Genomic DNA, 22,872 nt, shown 5'->3' on the forward strand with positions numbered 1-22,872 from the left:
CTTAAGCATTCTTCACATGTATTAAAGCTGTCAAACAGTGGCAAATCATGCACACGGGAGTGATTTTAACCGGTTCCCGACCGCCCACTGTAGATAAACGTCGGCACTTGCCGGGCTCTGTGCAGTGCCGACGTTTAAAAACGGTGGGTGGTCTCGCAGTGCTCAGGACCCCCAGGGTCCTGCAAGCACTGCGATTCCGGTGCAGAGCGTTAGCTCTGACAGGGTACATCATCGGGACCTGATTAGATCAGGTCCCAGTGATGTTAACCCTTTGCTGTCTTCTATATGCTGTGATCTATAGTGATCGCGGCATATAGGAGACAGCAGGAAGAGAGGGGGTCGTCTTACTTACCTCCGAAGACCTCCGTTTCGTTTGAGGACCTGGGGTTGCTATGGCAGCTGGAGGTCACATGACCGCCTCCAGCTCTGCCATATATGGTGTCCTTCCTGTCTGACTTCAGCCTGTATGTAGCTGAAGTCAGACAGCAGACTCTGACTGAAACAGTCAGTGAAGATCTCATATAATGTAATATATGTGTATTACATTACATGAGATCAGTGATCAGAAAAATAAAAATTAATGTCCCATACAGGGACTAAGTAAAAATGTAAAAAAAAGTAAAAAAAAAGTTTTTAAACTATTAAAAAAAAAAATCACAAAATAAATAAAAATAAATAAATAAAATATTAAACCAATAAATCCGTAAATTATTACAAAACCAAAAAAAGTACACATATTTGGTATCGCCGCGTCCGAAACAACCCGAGCTATAAAACTGTCACACTAATTAACTCCTTCTGTGCACACCGTAATAAAAATAAATAAAAAACGAAGCAAAAAAATATGCTTTTTCATCATATCGCCAAACAAAAAGTGGAAAAAAATGCGATCAAAAAGCAGAATAGAAATAAAAATGGTACCACTGAAAACGTCATCTTGTTCCGCAAAAAAAAGCCGCCATACAGCTCCATTAGCCAAAAAATAAAAAAGTTATAGCGCTCAGAATAAAGCAATGCAAAAAAAATATTTTTTTTTCTATAAAATTGTTTTATTGTGTAAAAGCGCCAAAACATGAAAAAAATACAGTAAGTGTAGTATCGCTGTAAACGTACTGACCCGAAGAATAACGCTGCCTGGTCACTTTTACCACACGCAGAACGGCATAAAAAAAAACTCAAAAAACAATTCCTGAAGTGTTTGTTTTTGTTAACTTTACCTCCCAAAAAACGGAATAGAAAGCGATCAAAAAATGTCACGTGCCCAAAAATGGTTCCAATAAAAATTTCAACTCGTCCCGCAAAAAACAAGCCGTCACATGACTCTATCGGCCGAAATATGGAAAAATTATAGCTCTCAAAATATGGTGATGCAAAAACTAGATTTTGCAAAAAAAGCGTATTTTAGTGTGTGACAGCTGTCAGTCATAAAAACCCGATATAAATCTGGTATCTCTGTAATCGCACCGACCCGAAGAATAAAGTAATCTAATCAGTTATATCACACTAGGAACGGCATAAAAAATAAATAAAACAAATATTATTCACCTGCTACTGATTTGTTTATTATGTCTCCCAAAGATCCCAGTAAGGCTCTGCTCACATTTATCCTGTGCTCTGCGCTGAGCACTTACACCAGAGTTTCCGTGTAAATCTCTGAAATACCACAACCCATGATAGAAGATTCCCTGTAATGAGGCAGATATAGGCCACTGTGGATGCCGTCTAGCCTGGGATCCCACGGTGTCATTTGTTTTAGGCGTGCATAAAAGTGCGGTTGGCCACAGTTTTGTGCACTTCTGAAAAAAAGGACACCACTAAACAGAGGCCAGACGGAGTCCAGAGTAACTCTGCTGCCTCATTACAGTGAATGGATCCTGCAGGGGTTTCATCTGAATTACATCACTTGGAAAATTAGATGGAAACCCCGATGTAAGTGCTCAGCCTAGAGCGCCGGATAAATGTTACGTAAAATGTTCCCAATAAAAGCTTCAACTCAGTCCTCAAAAAAAGCTAGTCCCCACTCAGGTCCATCATCTGTTAAAAATATAAGGGACTTCCAAGTTACTGGTAGCAGAAAGGCTCTGGAAAAGCAAAATGGTCCTTGCCCCCCAAAAGAAATTCAGAAAATTTTGTGCTCCCAAATCCAAATGCCTATTCTACAATAATTTGTTCTCCAATTGTCAAATAGCGCTCCTTCCCCCTCAAATCTCACCGTATGGCTAAGTGGTATGATACAGCCACATATGGGGTATTGACACTTTTAGAAGAAATTGTGTGACACATTTCGGCACCATTTTTACCCATTGCCCTGTGTGAAAATGTAAAATCTGAGGGTAAAACATTTTTTTGTGGTAAAAATATAATTATGCTTTTTTCACTGCCCAATGGTATAAATTTAAAAATTAAAAAATGCTCACTACTTCCCTAGATGAATTCCTTGAGAGGTGTAGTTTACAAAATGGGGTCACTTGTGGGGGTTTCTGCTGTTTTGGCATGTCAGCGACTCTTCAAATGTGACATGGTGTCTGCTGCCTATCCCAGCCAACATAGCGCTTCTTTCTCTTCCGAACCCTGCCGTACACCAAAGCAGTGGTTTTCCCCCACATATGGGGTATCGGCGTACTCAGGAGAAATTGTACAACAAATTTCATGGTGCAATTTATCCTGTTACCCTTATGATAATGCAAAATTAGGGAATGAAAAACATTTTTTATGGGAAAAATGTGAAAATTTTATTTTTACGGCTCAATATTATAAACTTCTGTGAAGCAGCTGGGGGGTGCAAGGTGCTCACCACACATCTAGATAAGTTCCCTAAGGGGTCTAGTTTCCAAAATGGTGGCACTTGTGGGGGGTTTCCACTGTTTAGGCACATTAGGGGCTCCCCAAATGTGACATGGCGTCCGCTAATTATTCAAACAAATTTTACATTCAAAAAGTCAAATGGCGCTCCTTCCCTTTCAAACCCTGCCATGTGCCCAAACAGTAATTTGCCTCCACATATGGGGTATCAGCGTGTTCAGGAGAAATTGCATAACAAATTTCATGGTGCAATTTATCCTATTACCCTTATGATAATGCAAAATTAAGGGATGAAAAACGGTTTTGTGGGAAAAATGTGAAAATTTTATTTTTACAGCTCAATATTATAAACTTCTGTGAAGCACCTGGGGGTTCAAGGTGCTCACCACACATCTAGATAAGTTCCCTAAGGGGTCTAGTTTCCAAAATGGTGTCACTTGTGGGGGGTTTCCACTGTTTAGGCACATCAGGAGCTCTCCAAACGCAAAATGGCGTCCGCTAATTATTCAGACAAATTTTACATTCAAAAAGTCTAATGGCGCTCCTTCCCTTCCGAACCCTGCCGTGCGCCCAAATAGTGGTTTTCCCTCACATATGGGGTATCAGCACGCTCAAGAGAAATTGCACAAAAAAATTTGGGGTCCATTTTTTCATGTTACCCCTGTGAAAATAAAAAAATTGGGTCTAAAGTAACATTTTTGTGAAAAAAGTTAAATGTTAATTTTTTTCTTCCACATTCCAAAAATTCCTGTGAGGCACCTGAAGGGTTAATAAAGTTCTTGAATGTGGTTTTGAGCACCTTGAGGGGTGCAGTTTTTAGAATGGTGTCACTTTTGGGTATTTTCTGTCATAAAGACCCCTCAAAGTGACTTCAAATATGATGTGGTCCCTAAAAAAATGTTTTTGTAAATTTTGTTGGAAAAATGAGAAATCTCTGGTCAGCTTTTAACCCTTATAGCTCCCTAACAAAAAAAAATTTGGGTTCCAAAATTGTGCTGATGTAAAGTAGACATGTGGGAAATGTTATTTATTAACTATTTTGTGTGACATATCTCTCTGATTTAAGGGCATGAAAATTCAAAGTTTGAAAATTGCAAAATTTTCAAAATTTTCGCCAAATTTCCGATTTTTTCACAAATAAACGCAAGTGATATCGAAGAAATTTTACCACTATCATGAAGTACAATATGTCACGAAAAAACACTCTCAGAATCAGGGGAATACGTTGAAGCGTTCCAGGGTAATTACTTCATAAACTGGCAGTGGGCAGAATTGAAAAAATTGGCCTGGTCACGAAGGTAAAAACAGGCTCTGGCGCGAAGTGGTTAACATTACTCTGAGAATGCTGAAGATACTAGGTGCTCGCTCGAGCATGCTCGTAAATCTCGAGTAATGAGCATGCTCGCTCATCTCGAGTAATGAGCATGCTCGCTCATCACTAATTAGAACGTGTCAGTAAGAAGATAGATAGCATTTATCTTGAGACAAGTAGAAGCGCAAGGAAGCGCGAAACAGCCGTCATCCACGATATGTTCCACATACTCCCCCGCTCTTAGGTTTTAAAGTGATGAAATAAAGACTGGTATTTTTACAGTCAGTGAGTGCTATCTATCCTCTTACTGACACAGACGATTGCTCACTGTTTCCATTGAGATATGCACCCGACTTGTGTGGGATGAGGTGTCCTGGCTGCTTTTGTAACATTGCTGCTTAAAGGGGTTGCTCGGTACTTTTAAAAAAATGACAGTGTGTTTTAATGATAAATGCAACCTTCCTTTTAATTACCTCGCGCTGCTGATACTGCCTGTGAGCAGGTGGCCGCTCAAAGTCAGCACGTGACCCCACGCTGACGTCACGACAAGTGAGGCGTGACTCAGCGCTGGGGTCCCCGCGGTGGCTGCTGGGTTGTGGGCGGAGTTATTCCCCTGCATCACACCCAGCATCCACCGCACGCTTTCCCTGTGAATGAGGACAGGGAGAGCGCGTGGTGGAAGCCGGGTGTGACGCAGGGGAATAACCCCGCCCACAACCCAGCAGCCACCGGTGGAACGCGGAAGAGGGACCCCTGGCTGCAGCCGCAACTTGTCGTGACATCAGCGGATGTCAGCGCCGGCTGCAGCCGGGGGTCACGTGCTGCCGCTCACAGGCAGTATCAGCAGCGCAAGGTAATTGAAATACACAGGTGCCGGCTTTTTGTCTTTATCTCCGATAATAAATGAGAACGCTTTACATCAAGACCATATAAAGACCACACATTCATTGGAATTTTAAAATTGCACAAATTTTCTTTTATTGTTATTGGTAAATATATATATATATTAATAGAGAATCTTGAGTTGAGGGGGGTGTAGGAGGGGGGCCCCGATGAAGAAGGGGTCCTGATGAAGGGAGGCCCTGATGAAGGAAGGCCCCAAGGGGGGCCCTGATGAGGTGCCATCAATTAAGCAGCGCCGGTGGAGCAGGAGGGGGGCCCTGATGAAGTGCCGGCAATCAAACACCGCCGGAGGTCCTCCCTGCGGAGATGTTGGGGAAGCGGTGTGGGCCCCAACGGCGAGTGGACCCCTCTGATGGTCCAGGGCCTGTGATGGCCATCAGACAAGCCGGCGGCCCTGCACAGCTGGACTGGACACAGGCTTGTCGCCAGATTCACCAATCCCCATATTAAGTATATTTCTAATGTGTCTTGTGTGTATGTCAGTGTGTATGACTGTGTATATATATATATATATATATATATATATATATATATATATATATATATATATATATATATATATATATATATTTAAGTCTGTTTTATGTGTTTTTAAGAATGTGTTCAAATATGTACGTATGTCTGTATGTGTAGTTATCTGTGTATCTGTTTGTGTATGTGCTTGTCTGCTTACCGTGTGCAAGCGCGCATGTCTGCGTACCGTGTGCGCGCGCATGTCTGCGTACCGTGTGCGCGCGCATGTCTGCGTACCGTGTGCGCGCGCATGTCTGCGTACCGTGTGCGCGCGCATGTCTGCGTACCGTGTGCGCGCGCATGTCTGCGTACCGTGTGCGCGCGCATGTCTGCGTACCGTGTGCGCGCAAGTCAGCGTACAGTGAGCGCGCATGTCAGCGTACCGTGAGCGCGCATGTCAGCGTACTGTGTGTGCGCGCATGTCTGCGTACTGTGTGCGCGCGCATGCCTGCGTACTGTGTGCGCGCGCATGCCTGCGTACTGTGTGCGCGCGCGCATGTCAGCGTACCGTGTGTGTGTGCATGTCAGCGTACCGTGTGTGTGCATGTATGCGTACTGTGTGTGCGTGCATGTCTGCGTACTGTGTGTGTGCATGTCTGCGTACTGTGTGTGTGTGCGCATGTCTGCGTAATGTGTGTGCGCGTGTCTGCGTACTGTGTGCGTGCGTGTCTGCGTAATGTATGCGTGTGCATGTCTGCATATATGAAGGATGAGGGGGGCCCTGTGTACTATACCTATATTTCTCCGCCGTATCTGTGCATCATGAATGATGTATGTATTAAAAGGCCCACTGAGACTCTTTCGCCCGGGGCCCACGAAAATCTGGAGTCGGCCTCCTCCGCGTTGATGACCATGGCGAGTGCATTATACCGCGTGGAGGACCATGGCGAGTGCATTATACCGCGTGGAGGACCATGGCGAGTGCATTATACCACGTGGAGGACCAGGGCGAGTGCATTATACCACGTGGAGGACCAGGGCGAGTGCATTATACCGCGTGGAGGACCAGGGCGAGTGCATTATACCGCGTGAAGGACCAGGGCGAGTGCATTATACCGCGTGGAGGACCATGGCGAGTGCATTATACCGCGTGGAGGACCATGGAAAGTGCATTATACCGCGTGGAGGACCATGGCGAGTGCATTATACCGCGTGGAGGACCATGGCGAGTGCATTATAAAGCGTGGAGGACCATGGCGAGTGCATTATACCGCGTGGAGGACCATGGCGAGTGCATTATACCACGTGGAGGACCATGACGAGTGTCTTATACCGTGTGGAGGACCATGACGAGTGTCTTATACCGTGTGGAGGACCATGACGAGTGTCTTATACCGTGTGGAGGACCATGACGAGTGTCTTATACCGTGTGGAGGACCGTAGCGAGTGCATTATACAGTGTGGAGGACCATGGGGAGAGCATTATACTGCGTGGAAGACCATGGGGAGTTCATTATACTGCGTGGAGGACCATGGGGAGTTCATTATACTGCGTGGAGGACCATGGCGAGTGCATTATACTGCGTGGAGGACCATGGCGAGTGCATTATACTGTGTGGAGGACCATGGCGAGTGTCTTATACTGTGTGGAGGACCATGGCGAGTGTCTTATACTGTGTGGAGGACCATGGCGAGTGTATTATACTGTGTGGAGGACCATGGCGAGTGCATTATACTGTGTGGAGGACCATGGTGAGTGTCTTATACTGTGTGGAGGACCATGGTGAGTGTCTTATACTATGTGGAGGACCATGGTGAGTGCATTATACTGAGTGGAGGACCATGGTGAGTGCATTATACTGTATAGAGGATCATGGCGAGTGCATTATACTGTGTGAAGGACCATGGTGAGTGCCTTATAATGTATGGAGGACCATGGCGAGTGCATTATACTCTCTGGAGTGTGGAGAGGTGTGGGGCCATTATATTGTATGTAGGCCCATTATACTGCATGGAGGGCTGTGAGGGGGTCACAGTTGGGGGATCATACTGTGTTGGGGTCACCATACTTTGCCTTGGGAGTTGAGGTGGGGTACAATAGGGTCATTATACTGTGAATGTGGAGGAATTCACCATGGGGGTATCATACTGTGTTTGGGGACACTTTTGTTGGCATTGTTGGCGTCACACTTTATGGGGCAATGAAAAAGGAATCTAGGACTTCAGCAGGAGGAAAATTACTATGTAAAGGCTGCAAAGTTGTGAGATCTGCTCTTCTGTGACCCCGACAATTATTTCCTTTTTTTTTGGGGGGGGGGGGGGGGCCCAATTAGAACTTCTGCTATGGGGCCGCATGATTCCTATGTACGCCCCTGATGGCGGTGTCTAAAAATCACTAAAGTTGACAAATCCCCAGGCCCGGATGGGATACACCCGCGAGTACTGCAGGAATTAAGTAACGTCATAGATAGACCATTATTTTTAATCTTTAAAGATTCCATAATAACAGGGTCTGTACCATAGGACTGGCGTATAGCAAATGTGGTGCCAATATTCAAAAAGGGGACAAAAACTGAACTTGGAAATTATAGGCCAGTAAGCTTAACCTCTACTGTGGGTAAAATCCTGGAGGGTTTCCTAAGAGATGCTATACTAGAGTATCTGAAGAAGAATAACCTCATGACCCAATATCAACATGGGTTTACGAGGGACCGTTCCTGTCAGACTAATCTGATCAGCTTTTATGAGGAGGCAAGTTCTGGACTGGACCGAGGAAATATAGTGGATGTTGTGTATATGGACTTTTCAAAAGCTTTTGATACGGTTCCACACAAAAGGTTGATACATAAAATGAGAACAATGGGGATAGGGGAAAATATATGTATGTGGGTTAAGAACTGTCTCACTGATGGGAAACAAAGGATGGTTATTAATGGAACACACTCAGACTGGGTCTCAGTTAACAGTGGGGTACCACAGGGGTCAGTATTGGGCCCGCTTCTTTTTAACATATTTATTAATGACCTTGTAGGGGGCATACAGAGTAGTATTTCAATATTTGCAGATGACACTAAACTCTGCAGGGTAATCAATACAGAGGAGGACAATTTTATATTACAGGAGGATCTATGTAAACTAGAAGCTTGGGCTGATAAATGGCAAATGAACTTTAATGGGGATAAATGTAAGGTAATGCACTTGGGCAGAGGAAATAAAATGTATAATTATATGCTTAATTGTAAAATACTGAGCAAAACGGTCACTGAAAAAGACCTGGGTGTATTGGTGGACGACAAGCTCACGTTTGGTGGCCAGTGTCAGGCAGCTGCTGCAAAGTACTGAGACGGGGACAACGGGGCATCTTCTACGTCTGGAGGAAAGAAGGTTTAATCATAATCACAGACGCGGATTCTTTACTGTAAGAGCAGTGAGACTATGGAACTCTCTGCCACATGATGTTGTACTGAGTGATTCACTACTAAAATTTAAGAAGGGCATGGATGCCTTTCTTGAAAAGTATAATATTACAGGTTATATATACTAGATTCCTTGATAGGGCGTTGATCCAGGGAACTAGTCTGATTGTCGTATAGAGTCAGGAAGGAATTTTTTCCCCAATGTGGAGCTTAGTGTTTGCCACATGGTTTTTTTTTGCCTTCCTCTGGATCAACATGTTAGGCTATGGGGTGAACTAGATGGACTTAGTCTTCCTTCAACCTTAAAAACTATGTTACTATGACACCCGGCGGCAATAGTGCGGCACAGCTCCTGTGCACGCAAAATCGCATGGGCATATCTATACATCCAAGGTCGGTAAGATCTTACCGACCTGGATGTATGGATAAGTCCAATGTCGTGAAGAAGTTAAAGGGTGATGAGCAAGGCAATCCCTGGGATCTGGAAAATGGGGTATATAGCACCAAGTTTGTTTGTGGTGGCCATCTTTTGAGCTGCCAGGTGACCATGAACCGTGCCCCAATACATTGTGTCTGCAAACTACTCCAACAAAATCTGCATTCCTAATAACTAAATGGCGCATCTTCCTTTCTTAACCTGCCATGTGCCCAGACAGTAGTGTACAACCGTATATAGTGTATTGTCGGATTTGGCTGTGTAATGCGTTCCAACAGTAGGAAGACTGTGTTCTGAGTGGGTGGAGTGCGTTCCAGAACAGGGGAGTTTGCGTTCCACTGTGGGATGAGGGATGGAGGCCGTGCAGGACTGTAGGGCAAAGGAATAATAAGCCTGGAAATATCACAGGAGGCGAACAGGTGTAAGTGGATCAGCCTGTGAGCCGTGGAGGATGATGATCAGTGATTAAAATAAGGAGAAGCCGTTCTGCAACATAAAGAATACAAAATAAATACCAGGATAATGAAAGAAAATTAATCTCCCTTAAATGACATGCAAATACTGTATCTCAAAACACATATATGTACACTCCAACAGTGAAAAACTCATGGTTAACAAGAACAATGTGGTACATCTTATGCAGTTCTTCCATCACAGGAATGACAATAAATTATAATCCATATTGAGCCCACTGGGGGTAAGAGTTTGAAGTTCATGGATCCAAAAGGCCTCCCTTATCTTCAGTAGGCGTACAAGGTCACCTCCGCGTGTAGGGGGAAGCACCAGTTCAATGACCTGGAACTTGAGTTGAGATACTTATTATACAGTGTAAGGCGGCGGTGTTCACACAGTGCAGTAACTGAGGCAGTGACCCAAGCAAGTCCAACATAAGCAGCTTTTATTCAGCAGACTCACGGGTAAACAGAAAAGTCCTCCGGTTCGCAGCCGGGTAAACACAAGTCCATAACAACGGGCTCAGAGCCTGACGGGTGCAGAGCCTTCCCAGGCATGGGTTCAGCTACTCACAGGTCCACCGAGCTTTCCTGCTATGCTCCTAGCAGGTTCCAACACTGAACAACACTAATCCTTAATGTAGGGTTTTTAAAGGACCTATGGCAAGAGCCACTGGAAAACCTGGGTTGGAGGGAGGAGGCCGCCCCACTGCCTTCCTGTAGCCTCCTCTAAGAAATGAAGGCCCTGCCGGGTTTTACTTAATCTGCCTTAACCAGATAACCTGACCAGGTCAATGCTCACCTCCATTCCTGCATTGCAGCTGTGTCTATGACTGCAATGCACTCCAATGGTTTTAATAGGTCTCTGTACACATTCTGGGGGATATATAGCGTCCCTCGTATACGATCCCAGTCACTGCCTCACAACAGCTATTATGTGCACTCTATTGTAATGTTTTGGATTTTCAGATGATTATGAATTTCAGAAATACCTTATGACAGTTTGTTTCTAGTACTTTTTATGCTTTAGTCTGATATATGTAGTTTTTATTTTTTTGTGTTTAAGCTGCAGTACACACTGATGAAGGTCTTAAGGACCGAAACGTTTGTACCTGTGTTGGACTAGTTAAATACTTTAAAATTATGCCTGTTTGAGCGCCAAGTTTCATTTGCCTTTTCAATGGTTTTGGACCCTATTCCACCAGTGCTGCAGTTTTCTACACTATTATCTACTCCAGTACGTAAGCATGCTGAAGTGTCATGTCCTCTTCTACGTTCTCGTATAATGCTGGGGAAACATCCAATATCATTGCACAATCTAACCTATCATGTGATTTCTTAAAAGTCCCCCCGCTGGAGATGCGAGGATGGAACTTGAAGCGAGAATTTAGCCACCTCCCCAGCATCGAGTTGCATTGTGCCACATTGACGGAATACTTGAGAGTATAAAGGATCCCAAGGGGATTGAGGGTCCCAATTCGTCCAACCCTGTATAGCGATTAGTCTGAGTACGGTTTGAAATTTGAACATATACTTAATAAATGCTCTTTCAATCTTATGACCCTAACAGTTGACTACTTACAGAAGGCTATTCTATCTATCAAGGAACAGGTAAAAAAATATTGAGACTCAACTTGCTGCTACTATCTCTACAACAAAACTCCGCACTCTACAAAACAAAATCAAGACGAGCATTGACCAGCGTCAAAGAGATACGGAGAGCAAGAAAAGGAATAAGTTTGCGAGAGATACCAAAGATTATGAGCAAGAATGGGTTTATAGATGGCAAGACAGATACACCTCAAGAAATGATCCTCCCAGATTTGCCAAATCCACTACAGATTCTTCTACCTCCAGTTCGGACACGGACAGGAGGGACCTTTTTATCACTTCTGCTCATTTTTTAGGTCAATGAAAAAGATATTACCGATGCAGAAGACCAGAAGAGGTGGCCAACACAAGCGGAAACGTGGACTTCATCCGAGTTATCTGCTCCCAGGCACAGCACAGTTGGTGGTAAATATCTCCTCTAGGACTTTGAGTATTGCACAACTTTCTGTACTACAAATGGGGTTATTTTTTTGTCACTAACAAGTACAACATATTAAATCTTGATATGGAGTTACAATGTTTTTATCTCTCACTACGCCTTAGGACACACTAGGCAATACCTTTTCTATTCCCTCTACCCTCTCTGATATTAATACCTTCATCACGGCTGCCAGTCTCTGCCTACGCCCCAAAAGTTCATACAGACCTCCACATGGCTCATACACGCTCGAGACCTTCATTGGTTGATAGTGCCTTTCAGGACTTAAGTTCCAAGGTAGATAAAGGGCTGCTTCATTACCATTTCAATATTACTCCCCTTAACAGTCAGGTCCTCAGAAGCCTTCAGGAAGAGAGCAATCTTATCATCAAACGGGCAGACAAAGGGGGCGCCATAGTAGTGATGTATAAAGGGGATTATCTCCTGGAAGTCAGTAGACAACTTAGCGATAACTCCACATACCAACGACTACCCCATGACTCAAATACATCAAGTCAGGACTGCAAAAGCATCTGTGATGGAACATTTTCTCTCCAGAGGAGTGATTGATAGTAAGGCACGTGATTTTCTCACTAAGCAACATCCCTTCACACTTGCCTTTTATGTACTCCTCAAAATTCACAAAAGCCTTGACCATCCTCGCGGTCGTCCTATAGTAACCTCAACAGATTTGCTTCTTTCACCTTTAGCAATTTTCATAGGCAAAATATTGACACCTTTAATTAAAAAAAAAGTCCCTCCTTTTTACTAGATACAGGAGCTTTTCTCAGTTTTATCACTGACCTAAAATGTGTCCCCCACTAAATACATCTTGGTTTCTTTTGATATCAACAGCCTCTATACGGGCACTCCACACTCCAAAGGTATACATGCTGTACACAGTCTGTTGCTTGAGTCACAGACAGATCATTGAACTTTGCATTGAACTCCTGACCTTAGTTCTTAACAAAAATTATTTCTTGTTCCAAGATACTTACTTCCTACAGACTAAAGGGACAGCAATGGGCTCTGACATGGCCCCCCCTTATGCAAACTGTTATATGGCCGCCTTCGAAGCCCAAATAGTTTACTCCAATCTATTCTTCCATACTCACTCCATCGCATGGAAACGTTACACCGATGACATTTTTTGCATATGGGGGGTGTCCACAGGAATCTCTAAATGAGTTCTATGACCTTTTGAACTCCTCCTTGACAGACCTGCGCTTTACCATGACTCACAGATCTCATCAACTCAGTTTCCTGGATACCATGTTCCTCAAGGACTAACAAGGATTACTAATCACTGACATACACAAAACCTACCGATCAAAACGGTCTCTTACACTTTACGAGTAATCACTCTTTACAAATGAAAAGGTCAATTCCAAAATCCCAGCTCCAGCGTGTAAATAGGATAGTGAGCAATGATCAATTACACTCACAGAGGCTACCAGAAATGTGCCACAAATTTGAGGAAAGGGGCTATCCCCCCTGAAATCCTACACCAACATAACACACCTTCAGCCCACACCCTTCTTAAATCCATGAACCGGATTCGGTTTGTCCACACTTACCATCCGTTTGCATACATTTTGCACAAAACCATCCGGAAACATTGGAACATTCTACAATCCGCTTATCCCCACATTCCAGAGTTCCAATAATAATTTTTTCCGTGTTTCAAATGGGCACCCAATCTCAAGAATTCACTAGTTCATGTCGACGTGGGCCTCACACATACATGGGTCAAACAACGTGTTTTACAAATTCCTAAGGGGGACCTTCCACTGCTTGCAGTGCCACCAATGCAACAACGTCCTACATGGGAACACAAATTTACCATCCCCATACCGGTAAACAATACCCGGTCACAGGGTATTTTACCTGTTACACCAACTTCATAGTATACCTCATTAAATGCCCTTGTGGTCTGGCATACATTGGTGAGACGACACAACCACAAGCATAAGTCCACAATTAGATGTAAGAATTTCGTTACATTAGGCCATAACCAATCTCAACTCAAGTTCCAGGTCATTGAACAGGTGCTTCCCCCTACACGAGGAGGTGAACGTGTACGCCTACTGAAGTAAGGGAGGCCTTTTGGATCCATGAACTTCAAACCTTTACCCCCAGGGGGCTCAATAGGGATTATGTTTTATTGTCATTCCTGTGATAATTTTAGAGAGAGCTGCACAAGTTGTACCACATTGTTGTTGTTAGCCTTGAGTTTTTCACTGTTGGAGTGTACTTATATGTGTTTTGAGATACAGTATTTGCATGTCATTTAAGGGATTTTCTTTCATTATCATGGTACTAATTTTGCATTCTTTATGTTGCAGAACGGCTTCTCCTTAATTTAATCACTGATCATCATCCTCCACTGCCCACAGGCTGATCCACTTACACATGTTCACCTCCTTTCACATTTCCAGGCTTATTATTTTTTTGTCCTGCACGACCTCCATCCCTCATCACACAGTGAAATGCAAACTCCCCTGTTCTGGAACGCACTCCACCCACTCAGAACACCGTTGCTGTTGCAACGCATGACACAGTCTCTGACATGCACATCCTGCACAGTGGAACAAACGCTTGCCCTCAGTTTCTCCAGCCACGCCTCCTCCTAAGCCTTCAGGCAATCGATAGCGGCGCTAGACATGTCGTCATTTCCGGTGACATCACTGCTATCCAGACACCGCCTCCTATCACTTCAGTCCACTTCTTGGAACGTTACACTAGCGGTTCACCCTGACTGGTCTCCTAGGACATTAGGTCCCGCCCTCTGACCACATATACTAGGCTTTCTCCTCCCTTGACATGGCGACCTTAGGAACCAGCGGGGAATACCACATTCCACGCCTGTCATACTTCCTGCTCTCACTACTGGGTATGTTTCTACATACAGTGGGTACGGAAAGTATTCAGACCCCTTTAAATTTTTCACTCTTTGTTTCATTGCAGCCATTTGGTAAATTCTAAAAAGTTCATTTTTTTCTCATTAAAGTACACTCTGCCACCCATCTTGACTGAAAAAAAACAAATGTAGAATTTTTTGCAAATTTATTAAAAAAGAAAATCTGAAATACACGGTCATAAGTATTGAGACCCTTTGCTCAGACACTCATATTTAAGTCACATGCTGTCCATTTCCTTGTGATCCTGCTTGAGATGGTTCTACTCCTTCATTGGAGTCCAGCTGTATTTAATTAAACTGATAGGGCTTGATTTGGAAAGGCACACACCTGTCTATATAAGACCTCACAGCTCACAGTGCATGTCGGACCAAATGAGAATCATGAGCTCAAAGGAACTGCCCAAGGAGCTCAGAGACAGAATTTTGGCAAGGCACAGATCTGGCCAAGGTTATAAAAGAATTTCTGCATTACTCAAGGATTATGGAGGCCACTGTGCTCTTAGGAACCTTAAATGGAAGACGTTTGGGACCACCAGAAGTCTCCCTAGACCTGGCCGTCCAGCCAAACTGAGCAATCGTGGGAGAAGAGCCTTGGTGAGAGAGGTAAAGAAGAACCCCAAGATCACTGTGACTGAGCTCCAGAGATGCAGTGGGGAGATGGGAGAAAGTGCCACAAAGTCAACTATCACTGCAGCCCTCCACCAGTCGGGCCATTATGGCAGAGTGGCCCGACGGAAGCCTCTCCTCAGTGCAAGACATATGAAAGCCCGCATAGAGTTTGCTCAAAACCTATGACTATGAGAAATAAGATTCTCTGGTCTGATGAGACAAAGATAGAATTTTTTGGTGATAATTCTAAGCGGTATGTGTGGAGAAAACCAGGCACTGCTCATCACCTGCCCAATACAATCCCAACAGTGCAATATGGTGGTGGCAGAATCTTGCTGTGGGGATGTTTTTCAGCTGCAGGCACAGGATGACTGGTTGCAATTGAAGGAAACATGAATGCGGCCAAGTACAGACATATCCTGGATGAAAACCTCTTCCAGAGTGCTCTGCACCTCAGGTTTGGCCAAAGGTTCACCTTCCAACAAGACAATGACCCTAAGCACACAGCTAAAATAACAAAGAAGTGGCTTCAGAACAACTCTGTGACCATTCTTGACTGGCCCAGCCAGAGCCCTGACCTAAACCCAATTGAGCATCTCTGGAGAGACCTGAAAATGGCTGTCCACCAACGTTCACCCTCCAACCTGACGGAACTGGAGAGGATCTGTAAGGAAGAATGGCAGAAGATACCCAAATCCAGGTGTGAAAAACTTGTTGCATCATTCCCAAGAAGACTTATGGCTGTACTAGCCCAAAAGGGTGCTTCTACTCAATACTGAGCAAAGGGTCTGAATACTTATGACCATGTGATATTTCAGTTTTTCTTTTTTAATAAATTTGCAAAAAATTTTACATTTCTGTTTTTTTTCAGTCAAGATGGGGTGCAGAGTGTACTTTAATGAGAAAAAATGAACTTTTTAGAATTTACCAAATGGCTGCAATGAAACAAAGAGTGAAAAATTTAAAGGGGTCTGAATACTTTCCGTACCCACTGTATATCTGCTGGTACCTATTGGATAATCCCTATGAGGCTGGTGTTCTTATGGCTGTTTGTCTCCCTAGATCCTGTCTATCCACTGAGACACTGTGTACTTCCTGCTTTCACCTTTAACTATATTCCTAGCAGTCTGGTAGGTCACACTTATTATACAGCCATTATGTGCACTCTATTGCAATGTTTTTGATTTTCAGATAATTATGAATTTCAGAAATACCTTATGACAGTTTGTTTCTAGTACTTTTTATGCTTTTGTCTGATATATGTAGTTTTTACTTTTATTTCTTTATGCTGCAGCACACACTGATGAAGGTCTTGAGGACCAAAACAATTGTACCTGTGTTGGACTGCAATTAAATACATTAAAATTATGCCTGTTTGAGTGCCAAGTTTCATTTGCTTTTTGAATGGCTTTGGACCCTACTTGCGCACCTATTCCACCAGTGTTGCGGTTTTCTACACTATTATCTGAGATGAATCTGTGACTTCTCTGCATTTAGTGGTCAGTACTCACCTGGGTAGTCATATGTAGGAATCTCCTCTTTACACTGCTCATCTCCCCTCACATATGTCTCTGTGGTATTAATATGGGTCAGATCTTCACCCTGAAACAAATATTGTAAAAGTCACTGTAGAGTCGGAGTCTTTGCCTCCTGCCGGGCAGAGACGCCGATCCCCTCACAGCCTCGGTCCCGGCGTCTTCCGGCTCCCCTGCTGCATCTGCCCGGGGTGTGCGCAGCACGCGCAGTTCCCCGGACACTGTTCTTGCCGTCCTAAAGAGTCCCCAGCCAATGGCCCGGAGGACTGCTTCTATATTAGGCACCTCCTCGAAAATGGAGGTGCCGGTGCAAGGTTGTTGTTTGCGTGCTAACACTCTCCTCAGCCCTCAGGTTCCAGTGCCCGCCAGCCTGTGTATCTGCTGTGCCCGTCTGTTTGTCTATCAGCCGTGCCCGCCTGCTTGTCTACCTGCATCACCTGTAGACAACCAACAGGAGATTAGACCCCTAAGATATAACTTTTATTCGAATATGCTAAAAAGGACTCAATAGTCACCACAACAACAAACACAAAAACAAGACAAAATGTCAGGGAACAGGGATAAGTCACACATCAGTCAGGAAGGATTACGGGCTCTATCTGTCCCTATTTTGTCCCTAAATTCTCTCCCTTCCTGACAGCGGAGGTTGGCACCCTAATTTTTGCTCCGTGGCGCCCCCGCTCAACGTCGGTGTCCCTAATATCCCTGGTAAATATCTATCTTTATATTTAAAAAACCACAATCGTGAATAAAAGATAGAGAAAAGTGAACGTACAGATTAAGAAGCCGACAATTCATCATAGATATGCATTTAAGGAGACCCAAGTCTATATATTGCGACAATAATAATAGCCCTGGGAATTTTTAGAAGGTAAGATTTGTCTCAAGATAGCTAGTTTATTACATTCATACACAAACCAGCATATACTAAATAACCAAAGCTAATAAAGCAGGTTCTGTTATATATGAGACTAATCCCCAGAAGTAATGCCCACAGACCGGTATCACATGTGCATCCTGCTCTATGTCGTTCTAAATTGTCAGAGCCAGAATGTGATAGAGACTGTAACACATACAAGCAAAACAAATGACCAATTCTAAATGCATTAAAACAATCTCAATATCATTTAGTAAGGAATAGCATTTATCATTGGTAATGCATTATGTCACATCTCATAGATATCAAAGAAATAACACATATCATTGGTGAATCATAGATAGTCCCTCATATCATGTCCCAAATGCAAAAACAGTCTGATATCACAAATATATACTGTGATATCAGACTGTTTTTGCATTTGGGACATGATATGAGGGACTATCTATGATAAGTGCTAAGTCCCTGTATTTTCTGAGATAGGATATTAGGAATTTTATAAGTGGTCATAAACTTGTAAATAACTCATGAAAGAATAAAGTTACGTTAAAACCAAGCACACCATTGTTTTTCTTATGAAATTCTCAATGTTTGATGAGTCACATGACCCTCTTCCCATTTAAAAAAATAAAGTTGGATCCAAAATTGCTGACTTCAAAATTGCCGCCATGGTCACCACCCATCTGGAAAAGCTTTCCCCCTCCCATATACTAATGTGCCACAAACAGGAAGTTGATATCACCAACCATTCCCATTTAATTTAGGTGTATCCATATAAATGGCCCTCCCTGTATACTGGCTGCATAGCAGACACAAGACATACGGGGCGCGGTCTAGAACTCCCCCGATACTCGATCCAGTAATGGAGAGAAATCACCAGTATCTACATTACTGTGCTGGAGCTAGGAGAGGAATAATGGCGTTGTGTGAGGACTTCTCTGGGCTTCTGTCCTTCATCCTGCAGTCGTCTGAATGGATCTAATGTGGACGGGAACCAGCGAAGCCGCATTCTGTCCACAGCTGTTACCTCACTGTTCACACCACACAGAGACCCCAAAAGAGTCTCGGTGCTGAAGGGGTTAATGCCCCCTGCGCCCAGTAATGGGGGTCTCCACATACCTCCACCTGCAGAGCCGCCACCACATATATGGCTGCTCTGTGCACACAGGAGCTGTGATGAGGTCACAGGAGGGGAGGAGTCAGGGGTCACATGATCAGGGGCCTCAGTGGATGCAGGACTCTGCTGTGCTGGTTGTCATGGTGCTGGATGAGCTGAAGTTTATGTGTGGGGTCAGGAGGGGTTTACAGTGTGGATGTAGCAGAGCCGTGTGTGTACGAGGTGTACAGAGCAGAGCCGTGTGTGTACGAGGTGTACGGAGCAGAGCCGCGTGTGTACGAGGTGTACGGAGCGGAGCCGCGTGTGTACGAGGTGTACGGAGCAGAGCCGCGCGTGTACGAGGTGTACGGAGCAGAGCCGCGTGTGTACGAGGTGTACGGAGCAGAGCCGCGTGTGTACGAGGTGTACGGAGGAGAGCCGCGTGTGTACGAGGTGTACGGAGCGGAGCCGCGTGTGTACGAGGTGTACGGAGCAGAGCCGCGTGTGTACGAGGTGTACGGAGCGGAGCCGTGTGTGTACGGAGCAGAGCCGCGTGTGTACGAGGTGTACGGAGCAGAGCCGCGTGTGTACGAGGTGTACGGAGCAGAGCCGCGTGTGTACGAGGTATACGGAGCAGAGCCGCGTGTGTACGAGGTGTACGGAGCGGAGCCGCGCGTGTACGAGGGATACGGAGCGGAGCCGCGCGTGTACGAGGTGTACGGAGCAGAGCCGCGTGTGTACGAGGTGTACGGAGCAGAGCCGCGTGTGTACGAGGTGTACGGAGCGGAGCCGCGTGTGTACGAGGTGTACGGAGCGGAGCCGCATGTGAACGAGGTGTACGGAGCGGAGCCACGCGTGTACGAGGTGTACGGAGCGGAGCCGCGCGTGTACGAGGTGTACGGAGCGGAGCCGCGTGTGTACGAGGTGTACGGAGCAGACCCGTGTGTACGAGGTGTACGGAGCGGAGCCGCGCGTGTACGAGGTGTACGGAGCAGACCCATGTGTACGAGGTGTACGGAGCGGAGCCGTGCGTGTACGAGGTGTACGGAGCGGAGCCGTGCGTGTACGAGGTGTACGGAGCGGAGCCGTGCGTGTACGAGGTGTACGGAGCGAAGCCGTGCGTGTACGAGGTGTACGGAGCGGAGCCGTGCGTGTACGAGGTGTACGGAGCGAAGCCGCGCGTGTACGAGGTGTACGGAGAGGAGCCGCGCGTGTACGAGGTGTACGGAGCGGAGCCGCGCGTGTACGAGGTGTACGGAGCGGAGCCGCGCGTGTAAGAGGTGTACGGAGCGGAGCCGCGCGTGTAAGAGGTGTACGGAGCGGAGCCGCGCGTGTACGAGGTGTACGGAGCGGAGCGGCGCGTGTACGAGGTGTACGGAGCGGAGCCGCGCGTGTACGGAGCGGAGCCGCGCGTGTACGCGGTGTACAGAGCGGAGCCGCGCGTGTACGCGGTGTACGGAGCGGAGCCGCGCATGTACGAGGTGTACGGAGCGGAGCCGCGCATGTACGAGGTGTACGGAGCGGAGCCGCATGTGTACGAGGTGTACGGAGCAGACCCGTGTGTACGAGGTGTACGGAGCGGAGCCGCGCGTGTACGAGGTGTACGGAGCAGACCTATGTGTACGAGGTGTACGGAGCGGAGCCGCATGTGTACGAGGTGTACGGAGCGGAGCCGCGCGTGTACGAAGTGTACGGAGCGGAGCCGCGCGTGTACGAGGTGTACGGAGCGGAGCCGCGTGTGTACGAGGTGTACGGAGCAGACCCGTGTGTACGAGGTGTACGGAGCGGAGCCGCGCGTGTACGAGGTGTACGGAGCAGACCCATGTGTACGAGGTGTACGGAGCGGAGCCGTGCGTGTACGAGGTGTACGGAGCGGAGCCGTGCGTGTAAGAGGTGTACGGAGCGGAGCCGCGCGTGTAAGAGGTGTACGGAGCGGAGCCGCGCGTGTACGAGGTGTACGGAGCGGAGCGGCGCGTGTACGAGGTGTACGGAGCGGAGCCGCGCGTGTACGCGGTGTACGGAGCGGAGCCGCGCGTGTACGCGGTGTACAGAGCGGAGCCGCGCATGTACGAGGTGTACGGAGCGGAGCCGCGCGTGTACGAGGTGTACGGATCGGAGCCGAACGTGTACGAGGTGTACGGAGCGGAGCCGCACGTGTACGAGGTGTACGGAGCGGAGCCACGTGTGTACGAGGTGTACGGAGCGGAGCCGCGTGTGTACGAGGTGTACGGAGCGGAGCCGCACGTGTACGAGGTGTACGGAGCGGAGCCGCGTGTGTATGAGGTGTACTTTCATTTCAGCTCCCAACGCACATTTCATCTGGGCTTTGATGAGAGAAAATTAAAATGAAAATTATTTTGTTGTGTATTTAATATACAGTGGGTACGGAAAGTATTCAGACCCCTTTAAATTTTTCACTCTTTGTTTCATTGCAGCCATTTGGTAAATTCTAAAAAGTTCATTTTTTTTCTCATTAAAGTCCACTCTGCACCCCATCTTGACTGAAAAAAAAATAGAAATGTAGAAATTTTTGCAAATTTATTAAAAAACAAAAACTGAAATATCACATGGTCACAAGTCTTCAGACCCTTTGCTCAGTATTGAGTAGAAGCCCCCTTTTGAGCTAGTACAGCCATGAGTCTTCTTGGGAATGATGCAACAAGTTTTTCACACCTGGATTTGGGGATCCTCTGCCATTCTTCCTTGCAGATCCTCTCCAGTTCCATCAGGTTGGATGGTGAACGTTGGTGGACAGCCATTTTCAGGTCTCTCCAGAGATGCTCAAATGGGTTTAGGTCAGGGTTCTGGCTGGGCCAGTCAAGAATGGTCACAGAGTTGTTCTGAAGCCACTCCTTTGTTATTTTAGCTGTGTCCTTAGGGTCATTGTCTTGTTGGAAGATGAAGCTTTGGCCAAGTCTGAGGTCCAGAGCACTCTGCAAGAGGTTTTCATCCAGGATATCTCCGTACTTGGCCGCATTCATGTTTCCTTCAATTGCAACCAGTCATCCTGTCCCTGCATAAATACCCCCATAGCATGATGCTGCCACCACCATGTTACACTGTTGGGATTGTATTGGGCAGGTGATGAGCAGTGCCTGGTTTTCTCCACACATACCTCTTATCAAGACTTATCACCAAAAGTTCTATCTACATCTCATCACACCAGAGAATATTATTTCTTATAGTCTGGGAGTCCTTCATGTGTTTTTGAGCAAACTCTATGCGGACTTTCATATGTCTTGCACTGATGAGAAATGGAGTATGTAGCGCCAACCCTGTTCGTGGTATCCATCTTTTCAGCTGCCAAGTGACCATGAACACTGCCCCCAATACATTGTGTCTGTAAACTATTCCAGCAAGATCTGCATTCAAATACCTAAATGTTGCTCCTTCCCTTCTTAACCTGCCAAGTGCCCAGACAGTAGTGTACAACCGTATATAGGGTATTGTCAGATTCAAGAAAAGTTGGAAAATAATCTGTAAGGTCCATTTGTTTCCTATTATCCTTTGTGAAGAATTCCAAAGTTATCACCATATAAAGTGACACATGTCAGATTTGAAAAATGATTAGGAACACAAAACTGGCTGCGGGAAGAGGTTAAATCAGAGGATTTTGAGCGTTAACTACTGTAGTCAAAAACTGTGAGTATAGACAATAACACATCTACTGAAATGATCAAACTCCGCAGTCTCCATCAGTAAGTAGTGAGTAACTAGTGGTGAAACCTTTCTGGGGTAATTAGAGTCTGGGGCTCGGTGGCTCTTGGCAATCTAAACTATCGTAAGGGACAATATTTTCTGTCAGAAATATTAGACATTCAAAGAGAACTTTTTACAATAGTGCAGTCCCGACCAGAAGAGTATAGAAAGTATTAGCGCCCCCATTTCAGGAGAGATTGTGCAGTAATCTGAATTCCTTAGGATGGAAAACATAATGGAATTTATGACGTGGAGTGAATCCATGAAACCAGGGCTGGAGCCACCACATCTCCTGCAGGCGTGAATAAATGTATATTACAGCCATCAGCCACG

At 45.7% G+C, this 22,872-nt stretch overlaps 1 protein-coding gene across 1 annotated transcript in view; it reads right to left on the reverse strand.

Annotated features, from left to right (window-relative positions):
* LOC141220310 (uncharacterized) overlaps nt 1-22,872 on the reverse strand; it is a 42,709-nt gene that overhangs the window by 15,733 nt on the left and 4,104 nt on the right. The window contains exons 3-4 of the mRNA XM_073666263.1: nt 18,864-18,915; nt 16,844-16,934 (exon numbers count right to left, since the gene is read on the reverse strand). Of these exons, the coding sequence (XP_073522364.1) occupies nt 16,844-16,934; nt 18,864-18,915 (143 nt within the window). The remainder of the gene's footprint in view (nt 1-16,843; nt 16,935-18,863; nt 18,916-22,872) is intronic.

Source organism: Phyllobates terribilis, unplaced genomic scaffold (genome assembly GCF_046119375.1).
Source record: "Phyllobates terribilis strain yellow unplaced genomic scaffold, ASM4611937v1 Scaffold_280__1_contigs__length_2496652, whole genome shotgun sequence".
Lineage (NCBI taxonomy): Eukaryota > Metazoa > Chordata > Amphibia > Anura > Dendrobatidae > Phyllobates > Phyllobates terribilis.